Consider the following 23,315-nt stretch of genomic DNA (forward strand, 5'->3'; position numbering starts at 1 on the left):
GATTATATGTCAAGGGTCTGAAAATAGTTCTTTTTGAAAATACTATTTAAACTGAATAAATTTATTTAAATATAATATTTCAATGTTAAATGTCTGGCTGGGGTATTGCATACATTTTTCTAGACTAGCAAAATTTAAGGATTATTTCCATAATTTTTAAAGTTACATTTACCCTTATACGTATACTACTGTGTATAACAAATTGAACAAACATGGTTCTTCTAACTTCTTTAAATCCTACAGTGAGATGGGTCATATATAAAAGGGTATTAAAAAGAAATAGGATGTAAAGATATGTTAGGCAGGTGCAAAAAAACCCAAGAGTCATAGCATTAATAGTGGGCAAAGTTGAATTCAAGGCAAAATGAGATTCAGTGAGACAGGATTACTTCACCACACCAAAGTGCACAGTGCACAGGATGGCAGAACTGCCATGGACATACGCCATTTACCCAGATGATTCTGTGTCCACAGCTAGAAGGACTGCAAGGCAAAACTGATAAGGCCGGGGTTGGGGGAGCGGGGGTGGAATGTGCCCGGACGGCCCTGCCCGTCCCAGATCAGGTGGTGACTACAGGTTATCACGGTGAACCAGGGTGACTTCAGAAAACAAGTGCTCACGAGGTGTGTACATGTAACAAATAATAGTTTGCAGAGAAAACCTCTGCAGGGACTTCCCTGGTGGTCCAGTGGGTGAGACTCCGTGCTCCCAATGCAAGGGGCCCGGGTTCAATCCCTGGTCAGGGAACTAGATCCTGCATGCCGCAACCTAACCTAAGACCCGGCGCAGCCTAAATAAATAAATATTTAAATATTTAAAACAAAACAAAACAACAAAAAAACACCTCTGCAATTTTCCACAAGTTGAAGTAAGTAGAAGCCACATTCTCTCATCATAATGCAATAAAAATGGGGATAAATGCAAAGGTAGAAACCAGGCGTCAGGGCAGAGAGGGCGTTCGTTGCTGCTGGAGTGGCCCTGTCTGGATCTTGGCACCACTGGCTGCTCCTTAGCGTTTGCATTTAAGCCCCGAGTCGTCTCCATGGACAGGCCTCCCCCCGCCTCATCTAACCCATCACTAGGGTTTCTTCTTTCCTAAAATCGTTTTGTTTGTGGGGTGTTGAGATTTTGGTTTCACTTGCTTGTCCCCCTCACTTGAGTGAAACCCATGAAAGCAGGCCCTTCCCTGCCTTTTGAAAACGTCATCCTCAAATGAACAAGTTGGTAACGGTAACAGCCGCGCTACAAGGACTGTTAGAAGCGCGTCCCGTCTGTTGTCTGTCATTGGCACTGTCGTCATCCTCGCCGTACTCCTGGGGGGCGACGCACAGGCTCGACACACTGCCCGGGAATGAAGGGCAGGGTTGGTTGGCCAGGCCGGCTGTCTCGGGCCTGGGCTCTCCTACCAGAACCACGATGCCTCCAGCGAGTGAGTGAGTGAAACAAGGTGACGGCTTACGGAGTTGATGTGTGACATGATTATTAAATAAGGATGAGAGGAAATCACTTAAACGCTTAGAAAGAAAAGGACCAAGATAAATTAAAGAATTACTGTCTTCTATAAAGACAGAAGCAGAAACAAATGAATCAGGAAACTGGGGGAAAAGGAATGAAACCCGAGAGCTGGTTTTGGAAGGAGGGCCACGGCGGCGAAAGGAGGAAGGAGAGGGGAGAGATGCTTCTGGCCAGCCTGGTGGGAAGGAGAGAATCGTGGTGTTAACAGGCCAAGGAAAACAAATGGGAACATCTCAATAAACGTGAAGACAGCGTTCTGTAAAATTCAACTTTCGTTCCCCATTTGTGGTTTGTTTGCTTTTATTTTAACTTTTTGAAATAATTTCAAATTTACAGAAAGTAGAAGAATGGCACAAAGAATTTTCTTTATCAAGTTTCACTCGTTTGTCAACATTTTGCCACATTTGCTCTGCCGTTTCTCTCACGTGTATATATTTATATTCAGTGACCTGGGGTGGGGTCTCACCAGCCCCTCCCCTCCTTCTGGGCCCTGGGTCCGGTTTTGCCTTGCTCCCCCAGGAGGCGACCTCTGGTGCAGGGCTCACCTCTTTGGTTTCTGTTATCTTTTCTTGTTGGTCCTATAAATCCTCACTATTTTGTGAGCTCGTTGATGCCTTTATTTTTTTTATGTATACATATTTTTTAAATTTCATTTATTTTTGGCTGCGTTGGGTCTTTGTTGCTGCGTGCAGGCTTTCTCTAGTTGTGGCAAGCGGGGGCTACTCTTCGTTGCGGTGCGCGGACTTCTCACTGCGATGGCTTCTCTTGTTGCGGAGCACGGGCTCTAGGCACACGGGCTTCAGTAGTTGTGGCACGTGGCCTCAGTAGTTGTGGCTCACAGGCCCTAGAGCGCAGGCTCAGTAGTTGTGGCGCACGGGCTTAGTTGCTCCGCGGCATGTGAGATCTCCCTGGACCAGGGCTTGAACCCATGTCCCCTGCATTGGCAGGCGGATTCTTAACCACCGGGGAAGTCCCCCATTGATGCTCTTAAACGGCGTTTTAAGATTATTTTCTCAAGCTTTTCTTGCTGCCACAGTGGGAGGTTGGCTGTTACTATTCTGCTGTTTCCAGAAGCAAAGGAGAGACCTGTAGTTTTGTCATCGGGGGGCAAAGGGGTCTGCGGGGGACGGCTGTTAAGCACCTTTCCACCGGCCCCCACATTCTTGGCCCAGCTGCACCCCTGCTGCGTGGTGCCTGTGGTCATCCTTCCTGGGGCCTTTGGGGCCCCACCAGCATACCCCAGGTCGCTTCTCCGCCGTCCCACGGCCACACCACTGTCCTGCCATCCCTCTGTCCTGGGGTGTCCAGCCAGCCGCCCTCCTCCACCTGCTCTCCAGCCCAGCAGTTCCGTTGCCTTGAAGTTTTAAGGCTTTCACAAAATTCACTGAACTTTTAGTGAGGTTTTAGAAGGAAGTAGAACTAGGTGAATGTGTTCTGTCATTAATCATAAATTAAAGCATTTCTGGTCACGTTATTTAAAAAAAAAAAAAACCATGAGAAGATTTATTCTTATTAGAAGGTTCGATTTGTTAAATTGTAGCATATGTGGACAGTGAAATTCCAAACAATTAAAGATATGTTGGTCTATTTATTGATCTACAGGACATTCTTGACAGAGGGTTGAGTAAGGTAAAAACAGGAGCGGATGAAGCATGGTCTTCAATAGCTCAGTCATTCACGTCAGCACATCTGTGTGCGTGGAGGCCACCCCCATCCCGGCAGCTGTGCGTCAGAATGCCAGCAGTGCTGCTCGCTGAGCTTTCCTTTCTTATGTTGTTTGGATTTTATTTATCCTACGGTGAGCGTGTGTTATTTTTCTGAAACCAGAATTCTTCCGAAATGTGTAATACATGTTGACCAGTGGTCGGCTGTATGCAGAAAGGTTTCACATGTAAGTTCAGGCCCTTGGATTCTTATATGTTCCTCTCTGTGGTGCCTGCTTATAAGTGACCCATTCTAGCGACCTGTTGTATTTTCATCTTTCCCCCCTCTGGGAACTGCTGCCAGCACCCTGGTCTTTGAGAGAAGCACTCTCCCATAGTCTTATAGAGCCAGAAAGAACCTTTTTTTCAGATGCAGAAACTGCGGCCCAGAAATGTCAAGCAACTGGTCACAAACGGGGCACAGCAGTGCCTCCTGCCACCCTAGTCTGCTTGCTGCTTTCCAGCTTAACTTGTCTTCTTACCCGTGTAAGCTTCAAGTAGCACCCCTGCCCCCCAAAAAACCCCAGCTCCACCATAATCCTTTATAAACCTTTCAAATTTTAAGGATATTTTTCCACTCAAATCCAGTTACGCCACAAATTGATAGTCTAAAACGTCCATGAACTCATCAGGGAGATTGGCTCCTCCGTGACCCAGCAGGCACATGGGTCATAATTGGATTTGGGGTCCATTCAGCCCCTCTCGGCCAACAGTTAAGTAGCTGCCCTTGCGCCGACACAGTTCTGAGAACCAGAGCAGCGGAGCACAGCCGCGGTGCCCTGTTCGCCAGCACATCCGTGTAATTGCGTTACGCACAACCAGACACCGTCAGCCTGAGAGTCGTCCTTTGTTAGGTGCAGATCTAGTTGCTGAGTGCAGTGCATTAGTGGCCTGCTTGGAAATGCCTGGGGAGGATGAAAAACGTTGCTTCCGTAACAGACGTTTTTTAAGGGTAGGAGCATAAAGAAGATTGAGTGATAGAAGCTAACGAGTCACTGCATCTGATGAACAGAAAACAGAAACAAGCACCATTTATTGAGGACGCACTCTATCTCAGGCATCACTCTAGCACATCACGTCTGCTCATTCACAGCCACCCCACTGGGTAGTTACCCCCATTTCCCACTTGAGGAAACCGAGGCCCAAAGGGATCAAGTGTTCTGCCCAAGGTCACTAAGGTAGTTACAGGTGGAGCTGGAATTCCAACCCACATATTCTCACTTTCCACCCCAGTTCTTAATGCCTTTGTTCTACTGCTGCCTGGTGTCTCGGGGGCTTAATAAGTATCTGCTAAGTGGAGGATTCAAAGTTAGAAACTAAGGGGGCAACTGCGCCTAGTGATGACCTCAAGGTACCCCGAGCAGCAGTTGTCTTGATTTAACTATAAAACTTGGACCATAAAGAACTAGTCTTTGGAAGTACCTTGTTTTCCCAGATGGCACCAGCTCAGACCACCAAATTCGACTGTGGCTCCAACATTGGAGGACAGGGGTGGCTTGTCCAAAGGCCACGTCCTGCCCCAGGTCGGGCGAGTGCCCTCGGTGTCCAGACAGGCGCTTCGCTGGGGGTACGTTACGTTGTGCTCCTTTCTAATAAAGTCCTTCTGGTTTAAAATATAGAAAGCAGTCAAGAATAGAGGTTTCTCAGGGTCGAGAGAGGGAAGGGCCTGCCAGCGGGGAACCGGGCAAGGCCGACAGGCAGGCAGGGAGCGGGCAAAAGACCGGAAGCTGGCGTGCTGTCCGAAAGGAGGGGCACCTCATCCTCCCCATCCGGCCGTGCCTGTCCTGCCCCGAGACACGCAGGTGCAGCTGCCTGCTCGAGCTCCTCGTGTGGCCCCGGCACCGCCCGCAGCTCTGCCCCTCGCCGTCCCCACAGGCGGGTCGGGCTCCCCTTCCCGGGTTCAGCAGCATCTCACGCGGGAGCCGAGCGGAGCCCTCCTTAGGCCAACAGGTTCTCCTCCTCGCCGAACCCTGCATGTCAAGAAAATAGGAACCAAGTAGAAGCATCGTCTCGATTTGCCATGTAATTTGGGATCAACTATGTAGAAAAGGATCAGCTAAATGTCTTTCAACACAGAACACAAGAGTGTTTCTTGTTTTAACTAATAATAAAAACGTCACATATTTAGGTGGCATGTTTTTCTCCAAGGGCAAATGAACCTTTCGGTCCACCCCTTGGATAATGCACTAAACGTATTAGGCTTTAATCTGAGAAGAACACCCTGCGCAGGGGTGTCGGATCACTGCTCGTGAGCACCTGTGGCTTTGTCCTTGTCCCGTCGTTAGCTTTCGTGGCACATTCGTCGAGCGCCTGTTGTTTGCTGAGCGTACAGCGGAGGTGGAGGTTGCTGTGCCCCGTCTTTATCTCCATGGTCCTCCCCAAGTGAGGCCAAGTTCAGTGTCAGACACCACAAGGCCCCTGGGGAGGGCTTCCGCTCCATGTCCCTGGAGGGACATGGGCCATCCCCGCCTTCAGAGTGCGCTGAGCCTTGGAGATGGGGCGGGGGCAGGGGGTATCGTTCTTCGTCACTGGCCGGTAACCTTACCATGCCTGGCCTCTGAGCAGGGGTTAGTTGATGGGCGGGTGAGCTGAAGACTGGAACCTAGCACAGGTAAACATCAGCACTAATTAATTAATAATAGACCTGGAGGGATGGGGTGGTGGGCATGTGAGGAGATGAGGAGGCTGGCAGCTCCTGCGAGGGGGACGGGGGCGCCCAGCACCGATCTTTATCTGCTTCACCTCCCCAGAGGGTGGGCACGCAACACACACGCACACGGCCCCTGATTTCGTGGTTCCCGGCGTCCTGGTGCCTGTATCACTTTAGAGCCCTGATTCCCAGGCTCGTTCTCCACAGGACCTGGCACACGGGCCTTCAAGGCTTATTGCTGCAGCCCTGGGCCAGACATACGTGAAGAGCCCAAAACCCATCCTAAGAGAGCTCGAATCCAGAAAGGACCACTCATATCTATTTGAGACACAGAGAAAGGAAGTAGAGAACATAAATAAAAACTGAAAAGACTCTGTGTATTTTTTCAGGATATCCTTCTCACAACTCCACACTCTTCTGTCTGCTGGCAAACATATTAAACGTTCTGCAGCCTTCCTTTGGCCATCTCTTATTTGTGAAATGTAGTGAAAGCAGTTTTCCTGGAATGATGCCCGCCCTTGCGCTTTAGGCAAGAGCGTCTCCATTGCCGGAGCTGTCGGTCGGCAGGCGCAGTGGTGGGGTGTGACGCTTCATCAGAAATGCCGGCCTAAGTGAAGGATGAGGCGATACAACCAGAGGTGCTGGACGTTTACTGATTTGTACTAGTGGTGAGGGTCTAATTTGTTCCCGACAGGCATTCTAGAACTAGGTTCTTGAGCAGGAAATAGGGCCTTTGTCAACGCTGTTGGGGCTGTATCTCTGTGCTCCTAGGAATTTGAGCTGTCTTAATCTTTAACTGTCAGAGAGCCAAGGCTTTAATTCAGCTGACATCTGTGGAGTTCCTCCTATGCGTCGCCTGTGCCAGGAGGGGGGACACAGTCCTGAATGTCCATGTGTGTCCGCTAGAGGTCTTACAGCTCAAGGAACCTGAGGCTTAGAATCCTGTCGTGACTTCACCATGTTCTTTATGGTGGAGTCTAGGCTAGAAATCAGTATGTTTCTTCCATGTGACTTCCTTCACTGAGAAGTTCACTTGCCGTAATTAAGAGCTTCTCTGAGGAAACCAGTCTCTCCTGGCCTTTATCTCGCCTCAGTCTGACCCGCTGCTTCCGGCTCTCCTTGCCCCACACGCCTCCCCCACCCCGTCCCCGGTGACACTGCCAGTTCTCAGGTGCAGAGAACCGGAGTGAACTAGACCTTGGCTTCAGACACCGCTTTCTGAAATGAAACTATCTGCCTTATAGATTTACACTGTAGTTTCACAGTGTAAAAAGGGATGGTGGGCTGGGGGTCAGTGGTGGAAAGTCGCGAGGAAAGTGAATATTACCGCTTTCTCTGTGTGCAGATAAAGGCAGGCTGAAGAATGGCAGGAAAACCAGAAGGGAGGGAAGGTCTCAAAGGCTGGAGGGAGGAGTGCCCAGGTTTGTGGGGAAACCAGTCGGCTATGGGATTTACACGAGATCGGCTTGTCCTGGGTAGACTTCCATCCCAAACTCGGCCTGGGGGTAGTAGGTCTTTTCCTGAGGGAGGGAGGATGTAAGCTTAGTGAATGAGTGCAACAAAGCTGATAAACTACAGAATTGGGATTTGCAAAGGGAACGTTCATGATGGATTTCGAGCTATGGTTGTCACCAACAAAACTTGTTTAAAGTGAAAGTGGCTATGTAGAAGCTGCTGGGCAGTATTGCGTCGCCAGATTTACGTCCAGATTAATAGAGCAGGCGGTGCTTCCGTTTTGCCCACGCATTGGAATGCCACCCGTAAGGACTGGAGAAGGGCGGCTCCAGGGCAAGCGAGGGCAGGAGGGAGGGAGGGCTTGCTGCTCTTGGTTATTCCTCTCCGAACAGCAGGTAGACAGTGCTCGACACTCTTAGCCAGACGAACGCTCTGGCCCCTTTGCATTACCAGCTGGTTACTAGCTCCTTGCGTTAGGTAGTACAGAGCGTGAAGCGGGGAGCACGTGGGCTGTATTTGAACGGAATAACATCCATCGAGAAACCTGACCAGAGGCTCAGTATGTGTGGTAAAGTCCCATCAGATCTAAGACACTGTTGATTGTAGGTCAGACCTTGTTTTAAGGACCACCAAGAAAGAAAGAGAAAACAGCAAGGGAAAGAGGAACTTGATCTGTGGGAGGTTAACGTAGAAAGTGTGAACATTAGAATGGTTGGACTGTGATAGCTTGGCGTTGTGACAGTGAGAGAGAATTACTGTACTTTTGAACGTCATCAACCGAGTTAGGAGCTGTTTGAGCTCACGATTCACTCAATTCTGAAATTATGTAGGCGCCAAGGGTCAGGGTAGAATTAGTTTCATTACATCATCTACATGAAGTGAGTGTTTCGTTCAGTATGTTTATCATGCTTTCAAGTTGTAGAAGTTTGGATTTATGGAGCAAGAGATAATTGTTACCAAAAATGATCCCTGCTAGGCCAGCACCCTGAGGCACCGTGCTTGGTGTCATGACTGCCTCGTGAGAAGGCTGAGAAATTGGTCCCCAGACTGTTGCCTTCTCCTTTGAAGTAGGTCTTCCTGCTTCCGTCATCCTCATTTCAGTCCCCCATGTCACTTCTGAAGAGATCTTTTTCCCAGGTCACGTTGTGTCACTCATCTGCTTAAAAACCCTCTGTGATCAAAGCTATCTACTCACAGTACTTCTCAGATTATTCTATCAAAATGCAAACCTCTGAGAGTCCAGAGTGCTGAAACTCCTGTCACAGGCATCCAGGTTTCTTGGAAGAACTTGATTTTGTCCCAAGTTTATATGGACTTTGCATTCTACTGATACATGTGTCATTATTTTAATATAAATATGGTTTAAGTTACGATACCACTCAGTTAAATTACCTGAATTTCCTTCTTTCAGATCGCCTTTTTTATTTTAAGCAAATATTTGAGGTCCCACTATGTGCTTGGCCAGTTCTAGATACTGAGGACAAAGTAATGAACAAGACAGAGTTCCTCCTCTATGAAAAATGTTTGACTAAAGATCCAGTGTGATTAATTTAGGATTTGTAAAATGTAATCTGTTATTCTCATTTAAGGCTCTGTCTTTTTGAGGAAAATTGGTTTTCCAGGAGAATTTGCCCTGTAACTTGAAGGCCCTCCGATTTGAGAAGTGGGCACCTGTAGATAAAGTCTTTCCAGCTGAGCGTGGCCCTGGTCCCTCCACAGTGAGCCTCAGCCTCCCTGAACTGATGTGGCTCCTGCCCTCCCTGCAAGGCCAAGCTCAAGTGCACCCCAGGAAACCCTTTCCTGCACCTGCACCCTGCCCCCCGCCCCCAGACCCCATCACGTGTCACACGTCAGCGCACTTCTCATATGTTTTAGTTGTTATTTTCTTTTAGATCAAGTATTATGTTTAAATTTATCTCTGTGTTGTCATGCCTGGTACAGTGCCTGGCATGTGTATGTTGGATAAATTTTTAAATTAATTCCTTACGATACAGGCTCCACGTGTTCAAGGCTGGTGCCTACTCTGCTCTGCTTCATACCAGATGCTTTAGATCTGATAAGTCATACCACAATTTTTATATTATACATCTGGAGTCATAATTGCTGATCTTTTCTCTGAGAGAAAGTGAGGAAGAGGGAGAAACTTTATATAATTAGAAAAATTAGAGATCACTTAGATTTCATCTGGATTGGGAAATATTTTCAATTAAAAAAAAAGATATCCAGAGCTTAAATTCTTCCACACAAATACTGCATAGAGGGACGTTAGGAAATGTGCTGGGATCGTGTGTGTCCGTGTCCCAAGTCGATCGCGGTTAGTTTGGAGGTTGTCAGTGCGTGTGTGTGTGTGTGTGTCCGTGTCCCAAGTCGATCGCGGTTAGTTTGGAGGTTGTCAGTGCGTGTGTGTGTGTGTGTGTGTGTGTGTGTGTGTGTGTGTCCCAAGTCGATCGCGGTTAGTTTGGAGGTTGTCAGTGCGTGCGTGTGTGTGTGTGTGTGTGTGTGTGTGTGTCCCAAGTCGATCGCGGTTAGTTTGGAGGTTGTCAGTGCGTGCGTGTGTGTGTGTGTGTGTGTCCGTGTCCCAAGTCGATCGAGGTTAGTTTGGAGGTTGTCGGTGTCTCTTCCCCTGAAGCTGTCGTGGAGGACACGCCATGTATACCTGTGCCTGGAGTGTGCGTGCTGGGCGGCTCTGGGAGACCCAGGCGCCGGCTGCCGCGCTTGCCTTTTGGGAGGAGAGTCAGAGGCAGAGGGTGGCTGTGGAGGACGGAGGCTCACGTCTCACTGTGTGTTCTTAGGTGTTCTTGAGGGGCTTTTGCCGTAGGCACGGACCCTGGGGCCTTTTTAATTTGTAATGTAACTCACAGCGCGTACTAACAACTAAAAAGTGTAATGAATAATGACAAAGCGAGTATTCCTGTAACCAGCACCCCTGCCAGGCACCCCTACAGCTCCCGGAAGGTCCTGTGTAGGTTTTAGGGATGCCTGTTTCTAGACTCTGTGAATGGAATCGTACTGAATAAGTCTTTTTTACCTTGCCTCTTTCACTCAACAGTATTTTGTAAGGTGCGTCTGTGTCGTGTGTAGCTGCATTTCATTCATCTCCACAGCTTTGGAATATTATATAATGTCTGCTACTGGTGGACGCTTGGGTTGTTTCTAGTTCAAGCTCTTAGGGCTGCTGTGAACGTTCTTTTACACATGTTGTGGTGCACGTGTGTCTGAATTCCGTTGGGTTATGTGCCCAGGAGTGCATTCCCAGCTCCCGGGCACATTTGTCTGCCTCTGTCCTTGATGACGCCGGACCCTGCAGCCCTGCCCAGCAGTGTGAGACCTCCAGCCCAACACAGCTCCTCCCAGCACTTGGTTTCCTCAGACTATTTGCCACTCTTTTGGGTGTCTTGTGATATCTCATTGTGGGTTTGTTTTTTTTTTAATTTATTTTATTTTTTTTATTTTTGGCTGTGTTGGGTCTTCGTTGCTGCGCGCAGGCTTTCTCTAGTTGCAGCGAGCGGGGACTACTCTTCGTTGTGGTGCGCGGGCTTCTCATTGCGGTGGCTTCTCTTGTTGCAGAGCATGGGCTCTAGGCGCGCGGGCTTCAGTAGTTGTGGCACGTGGGCTCTAGAGCGCAGGCTCAGTAGTTGTGGCGCACGGGCTTAGTTGCTCCGCGGCATGTGGGATCTTCCTGGCCAGGGATCAAACCGTGTCCCCTGCATTGGCAGGCGGATTCTTAACCACTGCGCCACCAGGGACGTCCCTCTCATTGTGGTTTTAATTTGCATTCCCCTAGCCATTAATGAGTGACAGCCTTTCACGAGTGATTAGGCTTTGGGGTATATTCATGAAGTGCTTGGTTAAGATGTTTGCCTACTTTTCTGTTGGTACTCTGAATATTTCTTACTGATTTATTGGAAATGCTTACATATTCTGGACGTTAATTCATTGGCTATATGTATTCAAATAGTTCCCCCACTCTGTGGCTTGTCTGTTCATTCTTTGTGGTGTCTCGATGAAGAAAAATATTTGATTTTATATAGTTCAATATATCAGTCTTGTAATGATTACAGTTCTTAGGTCTTAAGAAGTCCTCTACTTCTTTCTCTCTATGAGATATTCTTTTGTATTATTTTCTAAAAGCATTAGAGTTTTGTCTTTCAGATTGAAGTCCTAACCCTCCAGGAACTTATTTTTTATTTTTGCATATAATGTGGTCCAATTTCTTCTTCCTTTCTTTCTCCTTCCTTCCTTCCTTTCTGTCCCAGCGCCATATTTTCAAAGACTGATCTTTCGTCACTGTTCTGTAATCCAGTCTGTCCTAAATCAGTTATCCACATCTGTACAGGCCTGTTCTGGGCTCTGTTCTCTGTGGCAGTACAGGGCTGGGCCATTGTCATCCATGAAGCTTCCCCGGTGAGTCTAGATTTCTGCAACAGCAAGTCCCCCCACCCTGCCGTTCTTCTCCAAGGGTCTCGGTTGGTGTTGACCCTTTGCTTTTCCACATAATACCTTTTAGAAGTCACTTAGCACTTCACGGAAGTCTCTGTTGGATGTGGATTGGGGTGGCACTGAGCCTGCAGGTCAGCTCCTTAATCTGGGAAGCGTGATCTAGAGAGTCTGGGCGCAAGCATCGAACTGGGTGGGGAGCTAGCAAGAGCTTCCCCCTGAGACGGCACGGAGCCGAGGGAGCCGCTCTCGCCGCTGCCTTGCAGCGCGTTGCTCAGGCAGGGAAGGGAACAGTGTGGGCATTTCCAAGTGGGAGGGTGGCATACACAGAAAACCGAAGGGAGTTGCAGATACGCCAGTAGAATTAATAAGAGTCGAGGTAGCTAGATACAAAAGTCATACCCCAAATCTGTTCTTTTCTAGATCACAGCAGCAGTTAGAAAATTCTTCAGTCTTTTTAAAGGTACAATTCACAGTAACATCAGAACTTAATAAATACCTAAGAATAAATCTAAAAAATGATTTATTTTTTAGATTTACGTTTTTAGGAGAAAATTGTAAAATTTTATTGAAAGACACTTAAGGAAAAAAGTAATTGGAGAAATATTCCACGTTCATGGATTGAAAGATTCAATATTGCAAAGACTTCTGTTCTCCCCATATTGATAGGGGAAATTTGAAGGGCCGTGAATAGTCAAGACATGAAGCAGAGCAAGGGGAAGGAACTTAGTCTCACAGATAGTAAGGCCCGTTTTAAGGCTCTGAGAGTCTGTGGTGTTGGTGCCCAGAGAAGCGATGGTGCAGCAGAAGGGCTCTCGTGTCCGCAGACACTTGATCCAGGACAGAGGAGACGCAGGAGGCCGTGGGAAAATGGTCATTTCAAAAATGGTGCATGGGGCTTCCCTGGTGGCGCAGCGGTTGAGAATCTGCCTGCCAATGCAGGGGACACGGGTTCGAGCCCTGGTCTGGGAAGATCCCACATGCCGCGGAGCAACTAGGCCCGTGAGCCACAACTACTGAGCCTGCGCATCTGGAGCCTGTGCTCCGCAACAAGAGAGGCCACGATAGTAAGAGGCCCGCGCATCGCGATGAAGAGTGGCCCCCACTTGCCGCAACTATAGAAAGCCCTCGCACAGAAACAAAGACCCAACACAGCCAAAAACAAAATAAATAGATAAATAAAACAAATCCTTTAAAAAAAATGGTGCATGAAATTTACTTTCAAAAACAAAGTAATACCGCCGAACTGTTCTCGGTGGGGGAAACATGCCATCTGCTACGTGTTCTCGTATGGGAAATAGAACTAAGTGGATTAGTGCGTATTAATGACGAATCCCAAATTTACTCCAAGTTGTTAGTAATTGGATTCAACTTTATTCCTGCTCACTTTGTACTAAGAATAAATACATTGGAAAGACAAGAGGACCCCATAGCTGAAGGTTTGGCTCTTTCCTTTTGGAGAGTTTGCACGCTGGTTTCAGTTTTGTGTGGTGTCTCTTGTCTGCGGGCTCAGGACAGGCACATGTTCGTAGACTCGTGGCCCCATACAGTCAGGAAGGTGACACGAGTGCTGGGGGGGCGGGGGCGGGGAGCGGTGGACGCACGGGGGTCTCTGAGAGTCAGTCTGCCTTAGCTGCTTAGCAGAAGAGTACATGAGTGAGCGCGCAGTGGTTCCCACCCTCACGGGCGTGCCTCTGAGGGCATCTCTCCAAGTGATGTTCTCTGGGCCTGTGGTTTGTGCAGCTCTGGCTTTTTGTCTCATTGGGGTTGTGTTCATTTGAGAAAAGCCATCGTCTCCGTGCTAGAAAGGCCTGTCTTTCTGTGACTGTCCTGCTGAAAGTTGGTCCTTTTTGTATCTTGGAATGTTTCTCCTCACCACCAAGACATGTCATGTGGAAGTGGGCTTGGCTTTTTTTTTTTTTTTTTTAAATAGTTTTTCTACTCAGAAACAGAGTTCACGTGATGCCTCTTCACATACAGTGACAGTTTAGTGATGCAGCCTTATCATGTCCTATCCTACAATTTGGTGGTTAAAATTTATTGTCACGTCCCTCGGCCCCTTCAGTAATTGAGGTGCCCAAATGCTCAAGACACCTGTGGAGTCAGCTGTGACATGCTCAGTCGTTTCGGAGTCACTTGGGAAGGCCTGCGGTGGCTCCTCGCTGCCCAGCAGTGGTCTCCAGACCCTTGATCACACTTACCTGGCAGTAGTCTCAAGCACACACCTCCAGTGCTCAATTCCTGTATTACATACTAGTACATCTTACTTTGTTATTCTTTGCAGAAGAAAATATAAGTAGAAGTTCTACTGTCATCACCTTGGGTAGCCCCCAGGGCTCACCTCCACTTTGGAGGTCAGGGGTCAGTGGAAGGTGTCCACTCCTTATAGCGTGCTCTGGCGTGCCACTGATGTGAGAACGCTGCCCTCCCCCGCCGTGGGACCAGGAACACTCACACAGCCAGAAATGGGGGCTGCCACCCCACTCTGGGTAACTTCGTTAAACGTCCCTTTGCATCATTTCTTAATTACAGGCTTCCCTTTAGTAAGTATGTTTTTAGAAGAATGATACATTCTCATCTTCAGGTGCCATGGGTTGAAGTCTTTTCTATGCTTCTCGCCCCCTGCAGGTTTTGCATGAGTATGTCTACGTGGTTTCCTCCTGGTATCATCAAGGATTGACTCTGAAATAATTGGGAAGTAGCCCAAGTTCACATTAACAAATCAGTGAAAATAGTTTGGGGAAGGGGGGAGGGGGCGAAAAGATTTATACATACATAAGGTACTTGTGATATTATTTGTGTAGAAGAATGTTACAGCTCTTAACGTGAAAAGTAATAATAAAAGGATATATTAACATTAACAGTGTTCTCCAGCCAAAACTGGGATCGCCTCTTTCGTGTTCCTTTCTCTTAGATCAGAGGACTCAACACGGTGTTGGGCCTCTGGGTGGTGTCCTGGGACTTGTCCCGGGCAGCTGTCCTCTTCGCACCCTTTTCTAGTTACAGAGCCCTGCCACGGGGGTCCTGACCGTGCCCACAGGCTACAGAATTCGGTCTCATATTGTGCTGTTTAGTTGGTATTCTCTTTCGGGCTTAAGACTGCTCATTAATATGTCCTGAAACAAGAATGTTGGTGTTATTAGTCCGTATACAGTTTAAAATTAAAGTAGGCCAGTGTCACTCATGGGCAGAATTCAAAATCCATTCTTTTTTTTATTCTGCTTCAAAGGAGTAATTGTAAGAATTGGGTCAAATCCAGGGTCATGGTTTATTACCTAAGAGTCAGGCACTCTTGAATACCAAACACTGAAGTGTAATATACCAACAGTGTCAGTCCCAGTTAGTTTTTATCATCTGGTTCACATTACATGATAATCAGAACAGTAAAGTCAGGTACAGGTTGTATTCTGTCGTACCTTTTTTCTTCTTTCAAGATTAGCAGTACTAACTTAATAGTTTTTAAAGAGCTTATTTTTTAATTACAAAAATAACTCATACTGTTAAAGAATCAGAATACATAAAGGTAAAAAAGCATATTCTTCTACCACCTCCACTCATTTTTATCCCCCAGTGGTACAGTCCTGTTAACGCAGCAGAAAGTAAAGATTTTTAAAATATGGTGACCGATAAGAAGCTAAATTAACTTGCATTCAAAAATCATATGGAAATATTTGATAGGGGCTATGGATGCAATATTTTTGCAACTATATTCAATTTGATTGGTATAATATACTTTTTTTTAAACAGTGCAGTTGTAAATGTAGCCAAATGAGGTTTTAAAAAATAAAAGACTTCATGAGATCATGCTCGCAAACTTTTTTTTATAAACTATTAACGAAAATAGTACAGTAACACCTTAGCTGTCTGGAACCCTGGGAGAATTGACAATTTCCAGAAAGTTGAGATTTCCTTGCTTTTTAGAAGAATTTTAGATAGAAATTTTATGAAAAAAGAAAAAGATTTTACTCTGCTCTTCCTTCTTATTGTAATAGGTTTGTTTTAGAGTTTTGGGGACAGCTGAGTCATCATCAGGTGGCTCTTAGGGGTAAATGTGGGCTTCTCAGTTCTCTGCGCCACCAAGAACATGAGAAAGCCGGAAGGTTCCGAGTATACAAGCTGTGGCTACAAAATGCACTCATTTAAGGTGATCCTGGCAAAGTGGAGAGTGAGCAGAGGTGTAGAATTGAGTGAGGACTGAAGTCAGGCACGGAGCTTTTCATTGAAAAGGGCTGGATATTTGCATGTACAGAGACCCAAGCATTATAGTGACTGTTACTCATGTAAGTGAGTCCAGTCACCTGGACTCAGAGTGTTTATGGATCACAGTTCGGTCCCCACGGTCCCCTGAGTACCCTTCAGGCAGCACATCCTCACCCCTCGGAGCGGCTGTGCACTGCTGACCTCTGCGTGCAGTGTGGGAACCAGGGGAGCGCCCCAGGAAATGGGCCGGTGGCCGTGCTGAGTGCCTGCTGTTCGCAGGGCTCCACGCTGCGCGTTAGGGGTACCGAGAACCAGGAAACAGCCACCTGGGACCTGCCCTCAGAAAGCAGCTAGATGGGGAAGAAGTGCCCCGCAAGGTAGCTGCCTGTTCAAGGCAGTAGGAGCTTAAAGACAACCCAGGAGTACGTCCTCTCTGACCAGGCAGTGAGGGAGGCCTGAGCAAGAACCCCAAAGAGGAGGGGGCGGTTAGGGCCGGAAGGGAAAGCAGGGTGGGCGGGGCGGGCTCTGAGGCGGAGACAGGCGGGTGGCAGCAGGGGCGCCAGGCCCCGCCCCCAGGCGCCCACGGGGTGCCGGCTGGTGTGGGGAAGGGCGCTCAGCAGCTTTGGTCTCAGGACCCCTTCGCGCTCCTAAAAACTGTGTAGGACCCAGAGAGCTTTTGTTTATGTGGATTTAGCTACCAGTACTGACCACACTAGAAATTAAACCAGAAAAAATGTGTGTTTATTAATTCACTAAAAATAATAAACCTATTACATGTTAACAGAAATATCACACTTTTATGAAAATAGCCATATTTCCTAAAACAAAGACAAGTTTAGTGAGAGGGTGGCATCATTTTCTCTTTTTGCAAATGTTTTTAATGTCTGGCTTAATAGGAGAGAGCTGGATTCTCCTGTGTGCCTCTGCATTCAGTCTGTTGCCACATGTTTTGGTTGAAACAATGTAGGAAGACACTGATTGGGAAAAGGAGTATTTTAATAGGCTTTTCAGATAGTTGTGGACATTTTCTTTGATACTACGCCAAAACTTAACAAATGAGAAGTTTCTTGAAGGAATTTGCAATGTGGAATCTGAAACCATGTTAATAAACTCTCTGTACACTTTATTACATTAAAACCCAGTGGACTGGGACTTCCCTGGTGGCGCAGTAGTTAAGAATACGCCTGCCAATGCAGGGGACACGGGTTCGAGCCCTGGTCCAGGAAGATCCCACATGCCACGGAGCAGCTAAGCTTGTGCACCACAATTGCTGAGCCTGCGCTCTAGAGCCCGCGAGCCACAACTGCTGAGCCCACGTGCCATAACTACTGAAGGCTGCGTGCCTGGAGCCGGTGCTCCGCAACAAGATAAGCCACCGCAGTGAGAAGCCCGCGCACCACAACAAAGGGTAGCCCCGGCTCACTGCAACTAGATAAAGCCCACGCACAGCAACGAAGACCCAAAACACAGCCATAAATTAATTAATTAATTTAAAAACAAAAAACAGTGGACTCTCTTGCCCTTTGAATGGCTCTTTTGCCCTTGACTGATATTGTAACACCATATATTGATCACGTGGAAAATACTGGTTCACTGAGTCGTGCAGATCTTCGGAGCCATCTTGCAGATCTTGGACACATTTCAGTCAATGTGTCTATAAATCCTATTCGTTAATATCACCACTGATCTCATTTTCACCGACAAAAGCTGTCAAGCTCACACTGGCAGATTGGAGTTTTCCAAACCTCCCAGAATTCTGGAAAGTCACACAGAGCTCCATCACTTTCCAGCCCTGCACTGACCCTCTATGCCTGTATCTCGTCCCTGTTATGTCATTGTAAAGATTACATTGTGTAAATATGTATAAAGCTTTTAGTATGGCACCTGGCCCAGGTAAGCACTCCCTCAGTAATATTACTATTTGCGCTCTTTCTACATTGTTGTCATCATGTGTAATGTGCATTGACCGTAGCCCACATTGAGGGAGGAGATGTGCTTTGTGTGGGGCACCAGGGTGGAGACCCTCACAGCGTGTGTGTGACAGCTCGTTCGGGCAAGCTCCACACTGATGCCGCTTGCTGTTCGCCAGCTGGCCGATGGGCAGCCGCCGTGCCCTTCCCCTGTAAGTTCAGAGCAACAGCAGAGCTGAGGGAGCCTCCTTCCTGTGACCTCTTCTTACCTCGCCTGTACCTACTGTGTGCAGCTGCCACGCGGTGTGGGTGTCCGTGCCCCTCACCCCACACCGGGGCTGTGGTTTTTGCCTCTTGTTCCACTGCCCAGCACAGTGCCGGCATGTGATCATCGGTGCTAGGTTATGTTTGTTGAATGAATGCATTTAGAAGGAATTTATTTTGAACAGTACTCTGGACGTGGCTTCAGAGAGTTAAAAAGTATAGAAACTTTATCATACGAAGCATATGATCTGAGCAGTGACTAGCTGGGTTTTTTCCTTTCATTTTCTTTAAGCAATGTTTAACCTCTATTCACCCCTACCCCATCTCTTGTTTCTTGAATCTCTATTAATTCGAAATGAAAATAGTAGAAAGCTTAAAAGTATTTCACAGTAATTCTGGGTTAAGCATTTTTGCAGTCAATGTACTTTGCTTTCTCCTTTTCAGATGTTCCTCCTGCTGATCAAGAGAAGCTTTTTATCCAGAAGTTACGTCAGTGTTGTGTCCTCTTTGACTTTGTTTCCGATCCACTAAGTGACCTAAAGTGGAAGGAAGTAAAACGAGCTGCTTTAAGTGAAATGGTAGAATATATCACCCATAATCGGAATGTGATCACAGAGCCTATTTACCCAGAAGTAGTCCATATGGTAAGTGATTACGGTTTAACCAGCGTGTCCCAAACCTGAGTTACAAACAGGACTCTGATATTCTTAGACTGTGCTAAGACATTTGAGCCTAACATGACACTTGACACGAAAAAATCCTCCTGTTCAACAATTTGTACTTGTACCTCGAAGAATGAAAATCTTTGTAATATGTCCTGGATTACAGTGAGGGACCTTCTAGGGACGAAAGTGCGCTACATGTGTTAACTCATTTAATCCTCACAACTACCCTGTGGGGTAGAAATGTTAGAACTTTCATTTGTACTTACTGTCTTACCCTCTTTAAATTTTTTTTTAAGATATATAACATTAATATAATAGTGCCCATACATAACTTAGAAGTAAGCATGTTGTCCATACATGTACAGGAAAATTCTAATGATGGGGAGGAGTTAAGATAGCGGTGGGACCAAGCTGGTGTCAGGACAGTCCACCCTGATTGGCGGAGATGCACCCAACTCTTGTCATCCTGCAGTTAGCTCATCGTTGGTTTCATTCAGCCCCAAAATCTCAGTCTCCTGTCTCCAGGTCCTTTGCAGGTCCCATTGTGACCTCAGTCACTACTGCCTGGAAACATTTCATGTGATACCATTACTAAAACTCTTACGTTTGACACTGAACTCCAGTTTTCTCTTGAGTTTTTTTGAATTGTTGGTGTTTTGTCTGCTTTTGAAATAGTACTCCCCAGTTACTAGGGAATCCTCGTGGCTTAACATAAAATTTTAAATCCTGATTTCCATTGAACTCCTTAAGTTTCTGATTTTTTTCCCCAAAGCTATATATTTCAAAATTGACTAGACTCGTTGACCTAACATATGTTTCTTTCTTATGTTAGTATGTTTGCATTGGAAAAAGAAAGTTGTGTTCTTTTTGTATTCACAATCTGTTGTATCCAAACTTGAGATCAACCTGATTAATTTATTATTGTTAACTCTTACAGTTCAGAATTTACCAGCATGTAGTCAGCCTAGGGCTGTGAGAGCCGTTTGGGTTCCTCCACCAGACCCCCACCAGAAGAACCGTCACAAGCATACACTGAGCAGTAAATCCTCCAAAACCTCACCCATTCAGACTAAGGAAAATTGCGGAATGTCTTTTTTTTCCTCTCGGTTTCAACTCTCAATTACTCTGGAAGGCCTCCCAAACCCCAAATCACAAAGAAAAATCTCTAATATTTTCTTCTAACACTTTCATAATTCTGTTGTTCACAGTACATTTTGTAATCCTCCTGGAACTTTTTTTTTTTAATGGCTCAGGGTAGGGATATAACTTTGTCTTCTAAAATGATTGAAAAATCATTAGTCCCTACATTGTGTGTTGAACATTCCATTTTCTCCGTCGATTTTAAATGCTTCTTTATTATATATTAAATTCATTCTCTTTTTGAATTACATGTACGAATATGTCATCTATTAAATTTATAGACACGTAAGTTTATTCTGTATTAAATGACACGTGTGGAAGGTTTTTCGGTTTCGGCGGAGGCTCGGCTGCCAGCCGTCCCTGAGTCCCGCTCTTAAGCCGGGAGGGAGGGGGCCGCGGAGCACAGTGAGGCGAGGCTTGGCGGGCTGGGGTCAGAGGCCTGCCTGCTTGAATCAGGCTCTCCCGTGCCTTTCACAGAGGCGGTGCGCGTTACCAGAACCACTTAGGAGACCGGAAGCCCTTGAGACTTTTTTTAGATTAAATAATCATTACTTCTCGCCTCCCTGTTAAAACCATGTCCTAATAGCCAGGTTCTCCTCCTGCCATCTTAGCTTTGTTCCCCACCCGGAAATTCAAGCCATCTTCAGAGTATTGGGCACTTTGTTTTGCCCCTAAAGCACGTAGCACACACTTCCTGAGCATCCAGTGAGCACTTTTTCAGATGAGGAAGTCGAGTGGTGACCGAGGCTTCTGCCCTCCCAAGGCTCTGACCAGTAATGTGTCATTTTAGGTTAAGGTAAGGCAGTGAAGGAAGGTGAAACGGGGGAAGGAGGTAGAGTTACAGGACTGCCCACGAGGCGGGAAGCAGGTGCAGAGGGAAATCTGGTACAAGATGAGTTACACTGTCCCATGAAGATATGTGCGCAAGAGGTGCTTTTCCGCGTCACTGAGAGAACAGGGGACAGACAGTTCATTCTGTCCTCTGACTGGAGCGAGGGCAGGCGAGAGCACAGCTGTTCCCTTACCTCGAGTTTGAATGAGCCGTGCGGGGCAGAGAGGATTTGTGTTTTGTTTGCTATTGTTTTGTTTTATATAAAGGCAGAGGGCATTGATGACAGATATATAATGAAGGAGAAGGCGTGTGGTGGGGATGGTACTTGGCAGTGGTTTCTGACCCTCTCAGAAGTAGCGAGTGGGTGCAGATTTCAAGCAGCCAACAGAAGGCCTCCACCCCAAGCCGTGCCTGGACCCAGCAGGGCAGGTAGAAAAAATGTGGGCCCCTTTGTAGTTCCCTTTGGACGCCCCTGGTGTGCTTACCACTGAAGTGGCACTCGGCCAGCTTGCTTGAAGGATTGCCTGGTGTGTGTGTCTGTGTGTGTGTGTGTATTTTTGTTTTGTCATAGTTGTTTTTTGTTTCATTTTGTTTTGGTTTTTTCAGCCGCATCATGCGGCATGCAGGATCTTGGCTCCCCAACCAGGGATCGAACCCGTGCCCCCTGCAGTGGAAACGTGGAGTCTTAACCACTCGACCACCAGGAAAGTCCCTGTCGTAGCATTTTTAAAGACATTAATGCCCACTTACCGTGAAGAATGCAAAGCTCTATAGATGTTATACTCCTTATGCTTACTTCTTTTAAATATGTTGCCTATTAGACTGGGCTGCTGTATGTTTTTTAACAGAGTTGTTGAGAGGTAATTCACATATGCAATCCACCCCTTTAAAATGTCCAAGTCAGTTGTTTTTAGTGTATTCACGGGACTGTGCAGGCATCACCACATCTATTTTGTAACGTTTTCATCCCCCTGAAAGAAATCCCATACCCATTAACCGTTACTGCCATTCCTCCCTCACTCCCCACTCCCCACCCCTGGTAACTACTCATCCACTTTATGTCTCTATGGATTTGCCTAACCTGGATCTTTCTTAGAAATGGCATTATACACTATGTGACCTTCTTTCATTTAGCATAATGTTTTCAAGTTTCATCCATGTTGTAGCGTGTGTCAGAACTTCTTTTTATTGCTAAATAATATTCCAGGGACTTCCCTGGTGGCACAGTGGTTAAGAATCCGCCTGCCAATGCAGGGGACGTGGGTTCGATCCCTGGTCCGGGAAGATCCCACATGCCGCAAAGCAACTAAGCCCGTGTGCCACAACTACTGAGCCTGCGCCCTAGAGCCCATGAGCCACAACTACTGAGCCCGTGAGCCACAACTACTGGAGCCCGCGCACCTAGACCCCGTGCTCCACAACAAGAGAAGCCACCGCAATGAGAAGCCCGTGCACCACAACGAAGAGTAGCCCCCACTTGCCGCAACTAGAGAAAGCCCTCACGCAGCAACGAAGACCCAACGCAGCCATAAATAAATAAATAAATTTTAAAAATAATAAATGAATAATGTTCCATTATATGAATATATACCACGTTTTATTTATCTATTCATCCATGGATGGACATTTGGGCTATTTCTGCTACTTAGCAGTTATGAATAATGCTACTGTGACCATTCATGTACAAGCTTTTTGTGCATATATGTTTTCATTTCTCTTGAGTGTTTACCTAGGAGTGGAATTGCTGGTGACGTGTTAACACTATGTGTTTAGCGTTTTGGAGAGCTGCCAGACTGTTTTCCAAAGTGGCTGCACCATTTATTCCCACCAGCAGGGTATAAGGGTTCCAGTTTCTCTGCATTTTCAATACTTGTTACTATCTGTCTTTTTGATGGTAGCCATCCTAGTAGGTGTGAGGTAGGATCTCACTGTGGTTTTGATTTACGTTTCCCTCTTGGCTAATGATGTTCAGCATCTCTTCATGTGTGCTGTGTATTTTTATAAATCATAGACTGTAGTCCTAGAAATTAATGGAACCTTATAGATCCTCTAGCCTGACTTTTATTTTCCAGATTTCAAAAACTTAGGTTCAGGGAGATGAGGATGAAAAGGAGAATTACTCAGGAAGGAAAACTCCTGACATCTAAATTCTCAGGCCTAAATTACATAAACTCCATTATCTCTTAATTTCACTCATTTTTAAAATATAGTCAGCCATCTGTTTTTGTTTTTTTTCAATTGACTAATCTGTTTTTCAGGCATTGGCATTTTTCTCATAGTGAAAACACTGATAGCAAAACCAAGCTAATAGTGTAGCCACTTTTTTCACAGAACACCATTTTTACTTGAAGAATGACTGACAAACAGGTTATTCAGACTTGGATATTCAGGGAACATTTTCTCACAAAATAAAATAAGAATGTCACTTTAAGGAAAATAATTGACAGTGTTTGTTGCCAAAGGTAAAATTTGAGCTTTCAGGCAAAATTTTGAATTTTGGAAGATTTGTATCCACCAGTGCAAGATTCAGCTTCCGGGTGCCA

At 46.4% G+C, this 23,315-nt stretch overlaps 1 protein-coding gene across 8 annotated transcripts in view; it reads left to right on the forward strand.

Annotated features, from left to right (window-relative positions):
• Window positions 1-23,315, forward strand: part of PPP2R5C (protein phosphatase 2 regulatory subunit B'gamma) — a 133,406-nt gene that overhangs the window by 61,964 nt on the left and 48,127 nt on the right. For all 8 annotated transcript variants that reach the window (XM_059915005.1, XM_059915007.1, XM_059915009.1 and 5 more), the window contains one exon: window positions 18,580-18,779. In XM_059915005.1, coding sequence (XP_059770988.1) covers window positions 18,580-18,779 — 200 coding nt within the window. The remainder of the gene's footprint in view (window positions 1-18,579; window positions 18,780-23,315) is intronic.

Source organism: Balaenoptera ricei, chromosome 2, assembly GCF_028023285.1.
Source record: "Balaenoptera ricei isolate mBalRic1 chromosome 2, mBalRic1.hap2, whole genome shotgun sequence".
In the NCBI taxonomy this organism is placed as follows: Eukaryota; Metazoa; Chordata; class Mammalia; order Artiodactyla; family Balaenopteridae; genus Balaenoptera; species Balaenoptera ricei.